General features: G+C 50.9%; 1 protein-coding gene across 3 annotated transcripts in view; it reads left to right on the top strand.

The window, feature by feature from the left end:
* Positions 1 to 17,336, top strand: part of ESRRB (estrogen related receptor beta) — a 95,230-nt gene that overhangs the window by 54,094 nt on the left and 23,800 nt on the right. For 2 of the 3 annotated variants that reach the window (XM_087813890.1, XM_087813893.1), the window contains one exon: positions 8,933 to 9,049. The exons of the other annotated variant lie outside the window; for it this stretch is intronic. In XM_087813890.1, coding sequence (XP_087670016.1) covers positions 8,933 to 9,049 — 117 coding nt within the window. The remainder of the gene's footprint in view (positions 1 to 8,932; positions 9,050 to 17,336) is intronic. 3 annotated transcript variants of the gene reach the window in all.

Here is a 17,336-nt window from a genome sequence, read left to right as displayed (position 1 = left end):
CAAGTACTGCGAGGAGAAAACCCAAAGAGAGGAAAGGTGATTGAGAGGGGGCCTCACATGGATGGAGGTTAGGGCAGGCGTGCTAAGAAGGTGGCTGTCAAGGGAAGGTGGAGTATGGGAAAGAATCCTGGGACAGCACTTCAGGCAAAAAAAACAGGACCAGGATGAAGGCCAGTGCGCTGGCCTGCGGGAGTGAGGGCAAAGTGGAAGGAGATGGGCTGGAGAGGTGGCAATGTCGCAGGACCATGGAGTGCCTCACTTGGATTTTCTTCTAGGTGGAATGAAAGCTATTGACAAATAAATGAACACACAATGCATGGCCGCAAGGGGCTGTCAGAGGGTAAAGCCACCCTGTACCCTTCCTCAAGTTCTAAGGGCATGTGGCCAACCTCGCAGGTCACTGGGAGGCCCCGTGAGCAGCTCCTGGGTCTGAGGCAGAGGCCCTGGCACAGCGCTGCCTCTGTTCACCTGGGGCCCAGGTGCAGGCGGGAAAGGAAACTCCCTGTGGAGAGGGGCAGGGGGATGATTGATGGGTTATTCTGCCTTGGACCACCTCCAGGCCTTTTGTCTTGGAGAACAGGGCTGGAGGATCCCAGGGGACACAAGACAACGGGGGTGCAGAGACAAAGCCAGGAGTGGGGAGTGAAAGTCGGGAGTGGGGTACCAGTAACAAGCTGGTTGACCTTGGGCAGGAATTTGGGTCCTCTGGCCTCAGTTTCCTCATCTATAAAGAAAGAGTCAATAAACCCACAAACTGCTGTCTGGAGGGCCCTGAAGGAACGAGAGGGAGAACAAATTACAATTCCTCTTTGCAGAGACAAGGCCAGGGTGTAAGTCAGGTGAGACAAAGGGTCAGATAGGGCCGGAGGGCTTCCCAGAGGAAGGGCCCAGAGGAGGTGAATGTGCTTTGCTAAGGAAAGTGGGGCTCAGTGGTAGATGCTGGGCTGGGAAGGCGGCTTGGGGTCAGTGTCGAAGGGCTTCATAGGCTGTGCTGGGGAGACTATAGAGTAATATTTCAGTTTGAGGGCCACTTCACCTGGCTTAGAATCCCAACCTTACCATTTCTTAGTTGTGACAACTTGGGCAAGTTCCTTAGTTTCTCTGGGTCTTACTTTCCTTGTCAAGAAAATGGGACTCATGGGGCTAACATTCCTGCTCCTGGAATGTTATCGCAGAAATTAAATTGGACACACTTGTAAAGTGTTTTAGCCTCGTGCCTGTCATATGATGACCATTAAACCAATAGTGATTGTTTTGTGTTTTATGCTTGGCAACCGAAGCCGCTGAAGGTTTTTGAGCAGGGAATGAACCAAGTCCACTTTTAGGAAGATTTTTCTGGCAATGATAGGGAAGATGGTCTGGATCTCAGGGAGTCTAGGGGTAGGCCGACCAGTAAGGAGGCGATTTGAACCGTCCATTGAAGAGATCTAGTTAGCAGTCCATTTAAAGGCATCTGGGCCAGGACAGTGCAGAAGGGTTGAAGGAGAGGGTAGGCTCGAGAAACTTGAAAGTGGCATCAGGATAAAAAGAATAGTGACTGGATATGAAACTTACTCTTAGACTGTGTACTGATTTCAGCTACTAGGGAGATAGCAAGGCCATTTAGGGAAAGAAAGGGGGGTTTTGCTGGTGGAAGGGGAAAGCAGGGAGGAAGTTGCTAGGATAATGGATGAAGTTGGGCACATGCTGAGTTTGATCAGTTCACAGGACTTACCCTGGAGAGTTAGAAATGGGGCCTAGAAGCCGAAGAGCGGAATCTGAGTGGGGCTTGGGGTTTAATGAGCTCTTCTAGGGTAGTGATTCTCAAAGCATGATCCCCAGGACCAAAGCATGGGCTTCACTTGGGACCGTGTTAGAAATGCAGATTTCTGGCCCGCCCTAGGTCTGCTGAATCTGAGACTGGGGGGAGGGGGCAGTGACCTTATTTAACACTTCTCCTTGGAGAGCTTGTTCCTGGAAAAACTGTACAGAAGAGGGGAAAGGGGTGGGAGTGGGACAGGAGGAGGGACCCTGTGAAAGGGAGGGGGAGGGGGGAGGGGGGAGCCTTGAAGGAGACAGAAGTACCAAATTTCATCAGTTCTGAGATGCACATTCTCTCCGGGTAACATCCCTGAGTCTGGCTGTGTACTGTCTGCCAGGTGACAGCTGTATGCGGTTGTCACCGTCCTCATGTGCACGTTAAAGCTGGCTGAGAAGGGCCAGTGACCTGGCAGGAAATCCTGAGACAACAGCGGACATGCTTAAGAAGCACAGCTCCCACCTTAGCAGGGAGGGCAATTTCGCAGGAAAACACAAAAATGATGACGTTGATCAGAAATGATTCAGGAGAACCACACTCTGAGAATCCCCCCCCCCTTTTTTCTTTCATGTATGTACAAGAATGCTGTATGATCAAATATGTATCTAAATACATCTCAAAGAGCTATTTTAATAAGAAAGAAATGAAAATGCTAGTGGCAAGGAAGCACAGTCCCGATCTGATTGGCAGCATTTTTTTTCTTAGTGATACAACAAGTGATAAAATAATACTGCAGTCTTATCATCCAAAGCATCTTGGATTCGATGTGATAAATACAGAGGGGGTCAGAGATGTTGCAAGTTCCCGCAGAGAGAAGGGAGTGGAGTCTAACAGAGGAGTGGGTTTCGAGAGGTGTGAGGGGTGTCTCTGGCTTCAGGGAGGACCAGGACAGAGAGGAAGTGATTGCATTTGACAACTGGGAGGTCACTTTTGAATTCTAGTGTTCTGTGGGTGGGGATTCTTGCTTTCAATGGATTTGCTTTGATCGACAGGTATTTTTAGACGCCAGGCACTATACTTGAGATACCAACAGGAACGACCTAATGACCTGTGTCTCCAATAAGCCCGCAGTTCAGAAGGGAGAGCAAGTGAGAAACCTTGATTGTGAAACACGAAACTAGTTGCTTTGCATGTGTGTGTGTGCGGGGGGGGGGGGGGGGGGGGGGGTTGGAGGTGGCTGATGGATGAGGCCTGTAGGGGCAAACCTGAAGGAGCGTGTAAGCCTGCTTGGGACAGAAGGAAAGAGTGTCACCAAGAAGACTGTGTGAGACCTGAGGTGCCAAGGCTGTAGAAGAGTTTGCCAGGAGGAGTTTCAGGCAGAGGGAAGGCTGAGGGCTGGGAGGCTCCAGGTGTTTTCCTGGAGCCTGCAAACTGGGGGCCTATGAAGGGGAGACATTAGGGTGGACTGGTCAGAGGTGACCAGTTCACCAAGGGCCTGGTCAGCTCTGCCCTGGAGGTTAGATGTCATTCTTTTACACAATGAGGAACAGTGGGACAGTTTCTTAAATTTAAACTTCAAATTAATTTTTAACTTTTGTCAAAATAATATGTGCACATAAATTTAAAAAGTAAGTGGAAATGTAAATTTTATAATGAAAAATAACTGTCCCTGGTGCTTATCCATTTCCTTTCCTCCCTCCATGATCCAAAGTTAGCCATTAAAAAAAATATTTCTTCTAGCGTTTGTCTTCTTAGTTCTTAATATGATTTTAGAGCTGTATTTACTAAATTAGCAATTTTGACATTATTTTTTTACTTCCTGTTATGGAAGATCAAGAGTTAGCTTCAATTGCACAACTCATCCCAATACACACACACACACACACACACACACACACACACACACAAAACCACCTTCCCATTGTACAGATAGGGTTAAATCACAATGTTTGGTTGAATCTATTTGCCTATTGCCAGTTCTTCCATGATTGCCAGTTCTTGACTTTCCTGCTGGGTTGGATCCCCTGTTGTCCTGGTCCCACCTCTTTCTCTTTTTGGTCCCCCCCTTTTTGGGGGGGGGAAGCACATGTTGGAAAGGCACAGGGGCTGTACATTGGTGATGCCTTGGATGTGCGGAGATCTTTACTCAATCTTTCAACCCACACATTAGATTCCTACCTTGGGTTGGTGTAAAATTCTAGTCGAAAATAATTTCCCCCCAGCATTTGGATATTTGCTGCTTTGTCTTCTGGCTTCTAGTGCTTCTGTCAAGAAATGTGCTTCGCTCACTTGGAAAATGTATGTGGAGGCCTCACTCATTTCCAGACACAGTTCTAGGTGCCGGGAACCTGCAGAGAACAAAGCAGACAATAAAGATAAATAAAGGAAGTCAGGGGAATGAGTGCTCAGTAGAAAAAAGAGCAGTGAGTGTGTGCACAAGTTGTGAGTGTGTGCGGGTGGTGTGTCCTATGCAGTTTTATCACTGTAGATTCCTGTGACCACCACCAGTCAAGGTACACAACGGGCCCATCGCATAGGACTCCTGGCGCTGCTCTTTCATAGCCACGCCGCCTCCGTCTCTCCCGCTCCCCAACCCCTGGCAGCTAATTTGTTTTCCACCTCTGTAGTTTTGTCCAGGTCTTTCTTCATTCATTCTTCTAGGCTCCCGGCAGGCCCTTTGGTCCGGAAACTCATACTCCTTAGGTCTTAGGGATTTTCCTCCCTCCCTGCCTCCCTTCGTTTCTCCCTTTGTGATACCATCCTCTCCACCAGAAACTCCTGATGGTTGGCTATGGAGCTTCCAGGATCAGTCTGGTAATTCTTCCATCTTTTCTGGCCTATTGTCCACTTCTTTGACTTTTTGTCTATTCTAGAGTAAGTAGCTCTGTAGACAGTTCTTTGACTTTTTTGTGGCTTTCATACTTTGAATTTCTGTGATCCCCATTTTATACTTTCTTTATATTGAGTACTGTTCTTATTTCATGAATGTAGCATTTTTTCGTTCTCAGGTCAACAGTATATTGATTACTGCTTTGGGGGATTTATTTCCGCTTCCTGATTTGTCCTGGTTTCCTCCCACATGCTTGTCCCCCATTTTTAAAAATATATATATATTTATTGATTTCAGAGAGAGAAAGGGAGAGGGAGAGAGAAACATCAATGATGAGAGTCATTGATTGGCTGCCTCCTGCATGCCCCCGACTGGGAATTGAGCCCGAAACCCAGGCATGTGCCCTGACTGGGAATCAAACTGCGATCTCCTGGATCCTAGTTCGATGCTCAACTGCTGAGCCACACCAGGCCAGGCTCCCCCATTTGTTTTGGTTAGTCTTTCATCATGAAGGCTTTTCATAAATGGATTGGTAATCCTTGACTGTTTTCAAGGCAAAGAGGGATAAAAAGCATAGAAGAGGCATCCCCTTGGCTTATGTTCGCCTGCTGGGCTTTTCTCTGGCGCTCTTCATTCTCAGAGAAGGACCCTACGCATTCCCATCTTCAGGTTGGGCTGGTGGCGGGGTGCTCGCCTGGCTGCCAGAACTCTGGGAGTGGGCTTAGGGGTGGGCTGGCTGGCCTCACTGTTCAGGATGCCATATTCATTCATCTTTTCAGCCTCAACTTCTGCCCTCAGCTGGGGTCCCTGAGTCCAGACTTCGCCTTCACACCTTCTCCAAGGACTATGTTGGCTTCTGTTGTGCAGGTCCTGGGGAGGTACTTGGTGACCACCCGGATGGGCAGCTAAGCTCTCCATAAGTACAGACTTCCAGCAAATTCCCATGTCCAGCCTCACACCTCACTCCTCTGCTGAGTTTGAGTCTTCAACACCTGAGGCTTTCTGAGGCTCTGCAGGACAAAGGGCTTAGTTCTTACCTGGGTGACTTTGGTTTCTACTTCCTCCATTCTTCTGTGACAGTTCTCACGCCTGCACTGCCCTGTAGTGGGCTTTGGGGAGGCCCGCAGACCCGTGTTCAGTGTGCCCTGATGAACCAGAGGTCCGTCGGGGGATCTTGCACAGGGAAGTTAATGTCCCCCCACAGGCGGGGTGGAGGGGGAATGGAGACAGAGGAGGCTAGAGATGAGGCAAGAGATGCTGAGAGTTGAAAGCAGCAGAGGCAGAAGGGGAAAGAGGGAGATAAAAAGGATCTTAGAAGTTTCCACCTCAGTATCTGACCTGGGTGGTGAGGTGGCCAGTGGCCCTTTTGCTGAGACCTGGAACATAGTAAGAGGCTGGGTGAGGATGGGTTCAGTGTGAGGAACCCAAGGGACTTCCAGATGGAAATAACCAGCAGGCAGTTGGATATAAGGGTGTGAAGGCCAGGCAGCGAGTCTGGCTGCCCATCTTTGCCGATTCTGTGACATCTGAGGCCAGTGGCAGGAGATCATGCAGCCAGTGGGAGAAGAGGAGGGAAAGAAGGAGACCTGAGGACAGGGGACCACACAGAAATGAAGGGATAGTCCCTGTCCTCCAGGAGCGAGGTGGAGAAGGGAGTGGAACCAAGGGACTACCAGCCCAGCCTGTTCACCCCAGCAGCTTAACGTAGTGGCCATTCAGGCTCTGGAGTTAGCCAGCAGTCCCATCCCTGAACCCACAGCCCCCACAGCTGTTTATCTGAGCTCAGCAGCCCCTATCCCTGAGCCCCAAGAAAGGACTGCTGCTCCCTGCTGTTGTTCAAGGACAGCTAATGGATGGGGATGTCCCTGGGCTTTCCTTCCCCTGGGGCACAGGATCAAAGAGAGTTGACGGTGGGGATTTCCCCTCTGCCTCAAGGTCACACAGAAATCCAGGTCAGGCTCTGGACATTCCTGCCTCCCTCCCTCAGGCACACACAGCCTCAACTCTGAGGTCTAGCTGTGGAAGGCCCATCTTAATGTTCTGAAGTGTCAGAGTGGGTGGCTATTTTCAGGTCTGGCACCTGGAGAAGACTTACCCAGGAGTCCTCTTGTTGCATGTGCACTGGCAACCCTGCCTAGAGGTAAAAATAAGCACAGGAATCTCGATTGCTTGTTTGCCCATGCATGAGTGTCACTAAGCCCTTTATGTGCTTCCTGTTACCAAATCCTCACAATGTTATGCGATAGAAACATACTGTGCCCACTTAACAGATGAGGAAACTGAGGCCCAGAGAGGTTAGGTGACTTGCCTGCAGTGGAGTCTGCCTGTGTCTACACTGCTCACACTTTCAGGTTAGAACCCTGAATTTGTGCTAGCTATTGACCATGTCTCTGTCCTGTGAGATCCATCCCAAACCTGCCACACCTGAGGTTGGTGGGGGTGGTGATGGTGTGTGTATGTGTGAGACAGACGCCTCTCTCTGCTCCTGAGCTCTCCTAGACTGCCCTCAAGAGACCACAGGAATTCCGATGAGTTAATCTCATCACTTTATCGAGGAGGCACTTACAGAAATTACAAGGCCACCAGCCTGGCTTTGCTGGCAGCCAGCCGCTGGGGCCATAAAACAAATTGAAAGGAACAAAAATAAATAAAATTAGAAAACTCGCTCTCTCTCCTTCCTCCCTCCCTCCCTCCCCCCTCCTTCTCTCACTCACTCTCTCTCTCTCTCTCTCACACACACACATGCACAAAGGGTCAAGAACATGGCTCAAGTCTTGTTAACGCTCTTTCCTCTTGTCCTGGGAGAGCACCCGTGTCACATCAGCAGACATTTATTGACCCTCTGCTGGAACAACAGCCCTGAGGAACCTGGGACCTGTCCTCCTTCAACTGCTGGCTGGCTGTGCAGCCGAGACCAGGGAACATGAACAGTTAGCAGTGTGCGAGTGGTAACCCAACGCAGCAGAGTTACCATGCTGCTGAAAGTAGGGTCATGGTGGGCCCTGGGAGCTCGCTGCAGTGCTCCAGAGCAGAGACTAGACCGGATGGCCTGGGTTCAAGGCCTTGCTCTGCCTCCTTCTGGACTCTGACCACCTCGCTCATGTGAGATGGAGAGAAAGACCACCAGGGTTCTCGGAAAAGTGAAAGGTTCAATGTATGGAAAGCAGAACTGTAGCTGCTTCCTAATAAGCACCGATTAGTATTCGCTCCCAGCGTGCACTGAGCACCTATTGTGTGCCAGGCACTTGAACTACAGAAAGGAGCTGATCCTGGAGGAGACAGATAGTTGCAACACAGGTGATGGGATGGAGAAGGAACACGTACCTAAGTGGGACCTGGAGGTGCACACAGGCCAGGAGAGGAGGTGCAGGGGGCAGAGTGGGCTTGTTCTAAGTTGCCAGAGCAAGCCCTGGAAGCCTGAATCACTGAGTTCCAGGAACTGATAATCATGCAGAGCAACAGGGAGCTAAGGCTGGAGACACGGGTGGGGTGGGGTGGCGTGGGGGCAGGGTCAGATTCTACAGAACTTCTAAGCCAGGACAGACTTGGATAAATTAGTTTAGGTATGACTTTCTCTCCCTTCTATTTACCTTTTAAATTTTACCATGCTTATGTGAATATTGAAATTATTTCCCAAGAAGCCACACAAGCCAGAGTGACCTAAGAAATGGTTAAGGTTAGGTAATAGAGGAGAGGGGCACACAGAATCTTTATCCCTTCCCTTCCTACCTCCTCCCAGCCTCAAGCACAGAGGTTGACCTCTAGGCCCCTCCCTGCAGAAAATGGGATGGAAAAAGGTGTGGGCCTCCTGGACTTCAGAGAGAGAGAGAGCGCAATCTCTAAAGTACCCTGGGCAAATCAACCTCTGTGAGCCTCAGTTTCCCACCAGTACAGAATGGGAATGAGAGGGCTCACGGAGCCGCTGTGAGTGTAGCACACAGTTAGGCGCTGTCACTGGGACTCAGTAGTTCCATTACTTCTAAGCACCTTGGCGGTGGTGGAACCTGCCTCACGTATGTTCTCAATAGTAAATGGCTTCCATCTGCCATGTGGGGAGACTGAGGTGCACTGAAGCCTGAGGACAGTCCCTCAGTGAGTTCTGATGTCCCAGCCCAGTGGGTTGACTGTGTTTCAAACCTGTGGCCGCCTGGCCCACCCGGACTCAGGAACTGGGGTTTCCCTATTTAAGAGGGTTGGAAACATTTCGACAAGTTCCTCAGGGCACCTGCTTTGAGAACCACTGCCCCATGGGAACCTCGGCGTGGGGGGCAGTGTAGGTGTGGCCGGCTGATCCCCATCCAGCCTCTGGCGAGCGGGCGGGGCCCTGGATGGCGCCTGGCAACCCTGTCTGTGTCTGGTTCCAGGGAACATCGAGTACAGCTGCCCGGCCACCAACGAGTGTGAGATCACGAAACGGAGGAGGAAGTCCTGCCAGGCCTGCCGCTTCATGAAATGCCTCAAAGTGGGGATGCTGAAGGAAGGTAAGGGGCCCCCACCTGCCCAGGCCTCACCGGGCGGGGCTTGGGCGACGCCCTTCTCGCGGGGAGTCTCGGGCCCCTGGGACGGTCCCCACAAGCTGTCGACCTCCCCAGGCCAGCGCGTGTGCACACGCTCCGTGGGCCCCAGGCCCTAGGGGTCCCTCTGCATCCCAGGGTAAGACCCTGCCCCTGGAGTGCCCATCCTCTCCCACACCCCGTAAGCAGGCTGGCAGCCTCCAGCCCCCGCCTAGCTCCCCACTCCTAAAGGAGACATGGGTGTCAGGAAGGCAGGAGTTGGAAGTTCTCCTTTGAGGACCCCCTGTGGGCCCTAGGACACTGGCTTGGCGCTCTGCAGAAGATCCTCCTTCCAGGCAAGCCCCCTCCGCCCCGGAGGGGCAGGCTTGAGATGCTGTTTCACCTCCTGGCAGCCCATGGAGTGTGGGTGCAAAGATCAGAGACATTAAGGCCCGGAATGACATATAATGCACTCGTCACCGGCAAAGGACAGCCTCTGCTTCCGGCAGGCGGACAGGACACTGCTATCACCTCGAGGATGTTTTTCCCCTTCCCTGTGCCCTTCTCCCCATCCTCTCACTTCCCTTACCTCTCTCCTCTAGAGCTGTGCCGTCCACATAGCAACATGAGCCACTGGTTCCGAGTGTAAAAAACACGGCTGATTGCAAAGCCACGAGGATAATAAAAGGAGTATAAAATAGCACAGTGATCATTTTTAAGTAATGATTGCATGTTGAGATGATAACATTTTGGGTATATTGAGTTAAGCAAAATGTATTGTGTCATGAATGTCACATTCTTCTTTTTACCTTCTGTAGTGTGGCTTTTAGGACATTTAAGGGGACATGTGGTTCTTGTTATTTGGGTATCACTGTTCCAGGTCTCCTCGTCACCTTCTCTGTTGATCAGCTCAAGTTGATGACTCTTATGGGGTACTACTTTTGGGGAATGGATAGTGTGTGTGTGTCTCCCCTTTCCTAGCTTTCAAGGGGAGCTGGTGGAAATTCTTACAGATCAGCTTTTATGATTCTGGGCCCTGGGATCCTTCCAGAAGTGGAAGGAGGCAGGAGGGGGTTTATAGAAGCCAAGCCCAGCCTTTATGAGCCCCAGGGGCACCCTTCCCATCCTGCTCTCCAGGTGTCCTCTGGGAAAGAACGCCCAAATTTAAGATGTTTTGTCAGTGGGTGGCTTGGACCTTCTTGTGTTATGGGAATTGGAGGCCCCCTCCCTCTGTTTTCCATCCCAGGTGGCCCCTCTTCACCTCAACTCAGCCCAGTGTCTACAGCTGTAAAGCAGAAGCTCTTTTTAAAAATATATCTTTATTGATTTCAGAGAGATGAAGGGAGAGAGAGAGAGAGAGAAACATCAATGATGAGAGTCATTGATCGGCTGCCTCCTGCACAGCTTCCACCAGGGATTGAGCCTGCAACCGGGCATGTGCCCTGACTGGGAATCGAACTGCGATCTCCTAGATCCTAGGTCCATGCTCAACTGCTGAGCCACACTCAGCCGGCAAAACAGAAACTTTTGAAACAGTTCTTCCACTGTCCCTGTGTCCACATAGCAGGTGGCCTTTTAACTGCATTTCTTATTACTCATTTTTTTAACCCCTTTGAGATGGAGAAGGCCAGCTAGCTGCTTTATTGGGGGATCAGGTGGAGAAACAGCCCTCTTTCTAGATTACAAATGGGCTGCCCTCGCCGGTTTGGCTTAGTGGTTAGAGTGTCAGCCCACGGACTGAAGGGTCCCAGGTTCAATTCCGGTTGCAGGCTCAATCCCCGGCCCTGGTCGGGGTGTGTGCAGGAGACAACCAACCGATGTGTCTCTCTCACATCGATATTTCTGTCTTGCTCTCTATCCCTTCCAATGTCTCTGAAAAGCAATGGAAAAAAAAAATCCTCAGGTGAGGGTTAAAAAAAAAAGGGGTCATATTGGACCTGCTGAGAGACTTTGTGTTGGTTCATTTTGACTCTACACAATTTTGGTCTTACCCTGTGTAGCACGTGACCCAAGCAAGTGTCTGAACTGGGTTCCCTGATTCCTACCCCAGGCTCTTTCTGCTCCTCCAGAGCATCCTGGGGTTCACAGATGAGGAAACTGAGGCACAGAGGCCCTCAGAAGCATGCTTTAGTGCTGGTTTCTGGACTTCTCCCTCCATGCTGTTGGGAACCAGCCTCAGGGTGTCAGCCTCAGAGAGGCTCCTTGCTCTTAGGTCTGTGGGGTGGGGCTGCCACCTTGTTTTGGGGAGCTGGCTGTGAGGATGTGGGTCAGGCTGGGGCCAGCTTCCAGCAGCCTCTCCCCCTCTGTGTACTTTATAGCATCTGAGGAGCTTAGAGCAGAAGGAAGCTGCTGCGTTGCTATCAGTATACTCCTCAATTTTAAGGGTGACAAAATTGATTTCGTAGGGGTTGGAGAGAGATGGCTCTCCCACCCTCAGTCACACAGCTGGTTTAAGAGGAGCTGGGCCCAGAGCCTGGAGTGTCCCCATGTCTGCCCTCCATGGACAGGCCAGGAATAGTGGAGGCTTCAAACCCCAGGCCACCTGCCCCCCAAGATTGTGAGCTAAAAAGCAGGGAAGGGAGAGGGAGAGATGAAAAAGTGGGGACCACCGCTGGAAATCCCTGGGTCATCTTGCAACACTGAAGAGTATCTTTAGGAAAGCAAGAGGGGGTAGTTCCAGTGGCCCCCAGAAAGGGAATGATGAGGGGGATCCACTGACGGCAGAGAAGTGGTGGCCAAGTGCGCCACTGATCAGCAGCAGCAGCCGAGGTACCCAGCCAGCCAGCTAAGAGAAGTGAGATGGATGCTGTGTCCCAGGACGATGGGGTGGGGGCGCCGGGGGACGCAGGCCTGAGAGACTGCCTTAGGTGGGGCGGCCATGCAGGGTAGGCACCAATCTTTACCAACCCGTGCTGTAAAGAGCCCTGTGGTTTGTCCAGGATGTACATAGGACATGGAACAGGGCGCAGGACAGCTTTTCATTAAAGTGGCAGCCCAGGGCCTCCGAGGCTGTTGGCAGGAGCGGGCAGGCATGCAGAAGTAAACCTCCTGGGCTCCGGCCTGGAGAGGCCCTCTCAGGAGCTCTGCCTGGAGGCGGAAGGGCAGCCACCAGAACACTCCCCCCCCCCCCCCACATCCCCAGCGCTGGCAGCTCTAAATCCAAGGGGGAAAGATGCCACAGAGCCTCCCAGTGTGGACAAAGCAGAGCTCTCCGCTTAGCTTCCATCCCTCAGCACAGAGCCTTAGGGAGACCCTGGGATCTGCAGCTCCACGGGGAACGGCCCCTTAGGAGGCACATGCCTCATTGAGGAGCCTGGGTCCCTGCCAGGCAGGGGCTCTTGGCAGCTGCCTGGCTCCTGCTTTTGTTTGGGTGTCCCCCCTCATGTGTAGGAGCCCGGGCCCCCGGGCTCCCTGCCTCCTTCTGTTTTCCCTCTGGCTCTGACCTGACTCAGAAAGGCAAACTCCAGCCTTCCCCAGGCTGCTCCTCTCTTTCAGATTCCACAGTGAGCCTCCGGCATAGGGGTGGGGTATGGGCCTTGGGTCTTGGGGGGCTGGGGAGAATGTGGATGCCAGCCTCCCCCTCCCCTCATCTTATCTACACACCTGAATGCTGTTTCCCCTCTTCTGTGCCACAGCTCCTGATGCCTTTTACAGGTCTCCCTTTCTTAAGGAGCATAGCCTGAGAGGCCACCATATGATGTGGGAGGTCCAGCAGCTGCTTGAAGAGGTCAGGCATGGCCTCCATTGGCTCAGCCTCTCCCAGGAGGCTGCTGTTGGCCCTGGAATCAATGTGGGTGATGGCCAGGGGTCTGTCTTGCTTTAAGCAAACCCAGTATATAAAAATCCACGTTTTCAGGGATAAAAGTGATTATTCTCTTTACAAAGAATTGAATACAGAATCTGCACCAGGTTGGGAGTGGGTGCCTGCACCCTGCTCCTGGCTCGGTATGCTAGCTGTGCATATTACTCTCACACTCCTGGGCCTCCCTTTCCTCAGCAGGGGTGTTGAAATCAGCTCTCCATCAGCTGGTCAAGGTGGGGACCACATGGACAGCTCCTTGGTGAAGTCCACTGTGGGATTGCTGTAAGATGCCACCTTTCTGTGTGTGTTGTCATAGTATTTGATTCAAAGATAGTCTCGTTGGCACTCAACTTTCCAGTGGCCTGCCCATTGTGTGGATTCGCTGGTGGGACTTTTAGAGGTGGTGTCTGTCTTGGGTTGGCCCCCTGTCAGGGATCTAAAATCACGGTGAGGGGTTCCCCTGGGAAGCCAGTGGAGCTCTCTCCCCTTTGGAGGGCTTTGTAGCCTGCCTGGCTCAGGTGTGGCCTGACAGCCTCTAAGCCAGTAGAACCTGGAAAAACACCTGCTGCATTTCACAGGGCCCCCCAAGTCTTTAGGACAGCTCTGGGGTTTCAGCCACTCTCCCTAGACAGCTTGACCCTGCAAACTTCTCACCTCACTTCACCTCCCTCCAGCCACCAGCCTCCCAGTCCTGCTCCGTATGCTCCTCCCCACAGCCCCTGCCTGCCTTTCCCCAAGTGTTTTCTAAAAGATATTTGATTTCAGTGAAAGCTAGGCCGACAGCCATGCAATGTGCTCTCGCTCTCTTTGTGCTTGTTGGAGGGCGGAGGGCTCCTCTGGGGATTCTGGGTAATTGGGTTAGTGGCCAGCTCATGTCAGGAAATTAAAAGGAGGCCCCGATCAGGTTCCCGCTGCATGGGATTTAATGGCTTTGTATTTATAGAGTATTCTGCCTCTAGCCCATGCCAGAAATACCACTTTTCTGGCCCTTTGAATGAAGAAAGAGGATGAGAGATGGCTTACCTTTAAAAATTCTTTTTCTTTTCCAAAATACATTAGTGTTCTGAAACAAACCAACTCTCCTGCACTTCAGAGAATAGCTTTGAACTAAAGCCCGAGGACTCTGATGTGTGTTTATGTCCCCCGACCACTTTCCATCCGACATGCACGCATGCGTGCATGCACACCTCTGTCTGATGGCTCCCAAGACCATCCCACGTGGCCTGAAGCTTCTGGGCCCTCAGGCAGGACGAACTGATGACCTCTGGCTAAGAAAGTGTTGATGGAAAGAAGTGTAGCAATGAATGATCTGATCTGTGCTGGATCCTCATTACTGCTCATTTGGGGATTTCAGTGTTTTAAGCATCGGGTAACAGTGTCAGTGGTCATACAGACCCAGTAAAACCCCAGCATCACCACTTCTCAGCAACTTGGGCGATTTACTTAAGCCTCACCTTTCCTCCTCTGTAAAATGGGAATGATAAGAGTGGCCATTGTCATCTTGCTCCCAACTTTACAGGGAAAGCCCTAGAGTTGTAGCACAAAGTGGGGTGTTGGCCATTGATTTGAGATAGGTACCCTTCATCCTGTTCTAAAATTGGTTTTCCTCTGTGATCCACAAGGCACTTTTGAATCCCCATGGCCTTTCCCCCCACTCCTTGAATGATGACCTTGCTTCACATTGTCCAGAAAAAATAGGAACAGTCAAGTGGGGAATTTCTTACCCTTCTGCTATCGAATCCGCAAACCTACCTGCTCGGTTTCTGCATTCACTCCCGCTAGAGAGAGCTCTGCTCCTATCAGAAGCCAGTGTACCCCCCTGTGCTCCGAATCGGTCTTCTTTATCAAGGATTCTACTCCTAGAGTAGCATCTCTGCTTCTAGCATCATCAAACTCCTCCTCACTACGGGCTCATTTTATCTCCCATGATAAAAACAAAATTAAGACATACCACTGTACTTCGACTCTTTATTTCCATCCAGCTACTGCTACCTTTCTCAACAAAACTTCCCCCAAAGAGTTGACAGCACTTACTATATCTGCTTCCTTACCCCATCCACTTTTTTAAAAAAACTTATTTATTTATTTATTTATTTTTAATTTTTTTTTTTTAATATCTTTATTGATTTCAGAGAGAGGAAAGGGGGGAGAGAGAGAGAGAGGGAGAGACAGAAACATCAATGATGAGAGAGTCATTGATCAAGCCCACAACCTAGGCATGTGTCCTGACAGGGAATTGAACTCCGATTGCCTGGATCCTAGGTCGATGCTCAACTGCTGAGCCACGCCCAGCCAGACCAAAAAAAAAACTTATTTAAAAAGTAAACATTAAGTAGATCTAGAAAAATATTTACAGTACTGCACATTATATTAGTTAGGGTAAGGCTAAGCTTCTATGAAAGAGAGAGAGGGAGAGAGACAATTCTTTTCTCCCTCAAAAACCAAAAACAAGCAAACAACCTCCCCCCAAAAAACCAAACCCCAGAAGTTTAAGCAGGATAGAAGTTTAGTTCTCTCTCATCTGTCATGTAACAGTCCCAACAGTCAAAGGTGTTCCAGGGTTGCCTGGCAGCTTGGCCGTCCTTAGCAAGAGGCTTCCGTTTGTGGACACTTGACTCTGGTCAAGACCCTGGATGCTCTAGCCCCTCCCTGCCTCTTTGGAGCCATCTCGCATCATTCCTCTCCTGCCCCTCACTCCTATCACTCCTTTGCCGCCTCACCAGCTTACTTTTGATTCTCAAGCACAACAGATCTTAGGATCTTCGGGCTGTTTCCTCTGCCTGAAGTGTGCTCCCCATAGCTGGCTCCCCATTCCCTGGCCTCAATGTAAATGTCATCTCAGAAGGGCCTTTCTTCCCACTTCATTACTTTCTCTTGTATCCCATTGTGCATTTCCTCTGAATTTCTCCCAGTCTGAAATGATTTTATTTATTCTTTTGTTTGTTTGTGCTCCTGTTCACTCTGACAGCCTCTTACACAATTGTTCTTGATTTAGGAACCCACAAATCCTTTTGAAAATCCAGTGAAATTCTGTCATAAAACATACACAAGTAGGGACACATAAAAATTTGCTAACTATCTAGAGCTTCACAGAACTAAGAGATTCCTCAAGCCAGATTGAGACCTGTTGTTGTGGAATCAGACTTTTAGAGGTAGAAAGGACCTGAGGAACCAGCCGGACCCCAGGATGGCAAGATGCCTTTAGTTGGACTGCCAGCTCTAGGGCGGGCAGTGGCTGCCTAGAGAGCTTGATTGAAAGGCTTCTTAGGCAGTGCCTGGGATCAGTAGGCAAGAGCGCCGTGATTGATTAGCAATGTCTGCCACAGACTGGGGAATGGAGGGCAGTGGCACTGCCGACAGCTATTTGCCGTGTCTGATCTGGTGCATCTGAGTTTAAGTGATTTGCCCACGGCCACACAGTTAGTAAATAACAAAGCTGGGCGGAATCTAGTCCCCTGGGTTATGTAAGAGTTCCTTCTGAGAAGCCCATTTCAACTCAATGTAGATGCCTCGGCCAGCAGCAAAGCCCACCGTCCTTCCCCAAAAGGGAAAAAGGAGGAAGGGAAAGGAAGGGGAGGCTTGGCTGAAATAATTTTCCCTTGGAGGGGGTATAGTTTTGGGGACTCTTGGTCGCTGGGAATATAGCCATATTACAGGCTTGCCAAAATGTCCTCGGGGAGATGGTCCCCTGGGTGAGAAGGATCCCTAGGAGAGCAGCAGGAGGTGGACACTTCTCTCAACAGGCAGGAGGCCAGGGGCTCATCCCTCAGTACCATTTTATCCACCCTGGAGCAGTTGGCACAAGCCCTGGAATATTAGGTGGCATGTGTGTTTCTCCACCTCTTGGATTTCACTGAGGCTGGTGTGAGGCACTCGTCGCCATAGTGATATGGCACTGGGGTAAGAGGCAGCCCCAAATAGCTGTCCTTTCCAAGGTTGCAAGGTGAGTTCACCTGTTGCCCAGAGATTCCCGCAGGACAGGCAGCTGAGGGCAGTCCCGCATATGCAGGGCATGCGGATGAGTGGTTAGGGCATTCTGCTGGGGCTCCCATCGGCTTGCTCACAAGACCCACGGCCTCTGGGCCCTCAGGAGCCCGGGGTACCCACATTGCCCTTGGGTGGTTTTCTCTTCTTCCTGGAGATGGGTCAGCTATAGGTTGGTAGAACAGAAAGGCAAAGAGTCAACTGCCAAGGCCCCCTGGGAAGATCACAGGTCAGATAAAAGTATTGAAAAAACAAACAAACAGGTTTGACACAGTGCTCCCCAGACCTGGCAGATAATCAGAATCATTAGAGGAGCTTTGAAAAATTACCCATTCCTGGATGTCACCCCAGAGCTGCTGACTGGGTAAGTCCTCAAAGTCAGTGTAGCTCAAAGGCTTTCCAGGGCATTCTATGATCACACAGGATGGGTGCTCTCAAGTTCAGGGCTAGGGAGATGGGACAGGGAGATCGAGGTTCAGATCCTCCCTC

Source organism: Miniopterus natalensis, chromosome 1 (assembly GCF_054644295.1).
Source record: "Miniopterus natalensis isolate mMinNat1 chromosome 1, mMinNat1.hap1, whole genome shotgun sequence".
Classification (NCBI taxonomy): Eukaryota; Metazoa; Chordata; class Mammalia; order Chiroptera; family Miniopteridae; genus Miniopterus; species Miniopterus natalensis.
This window is presented reverse-complemented; position numbering and strand designations above follow the sequence as displayed.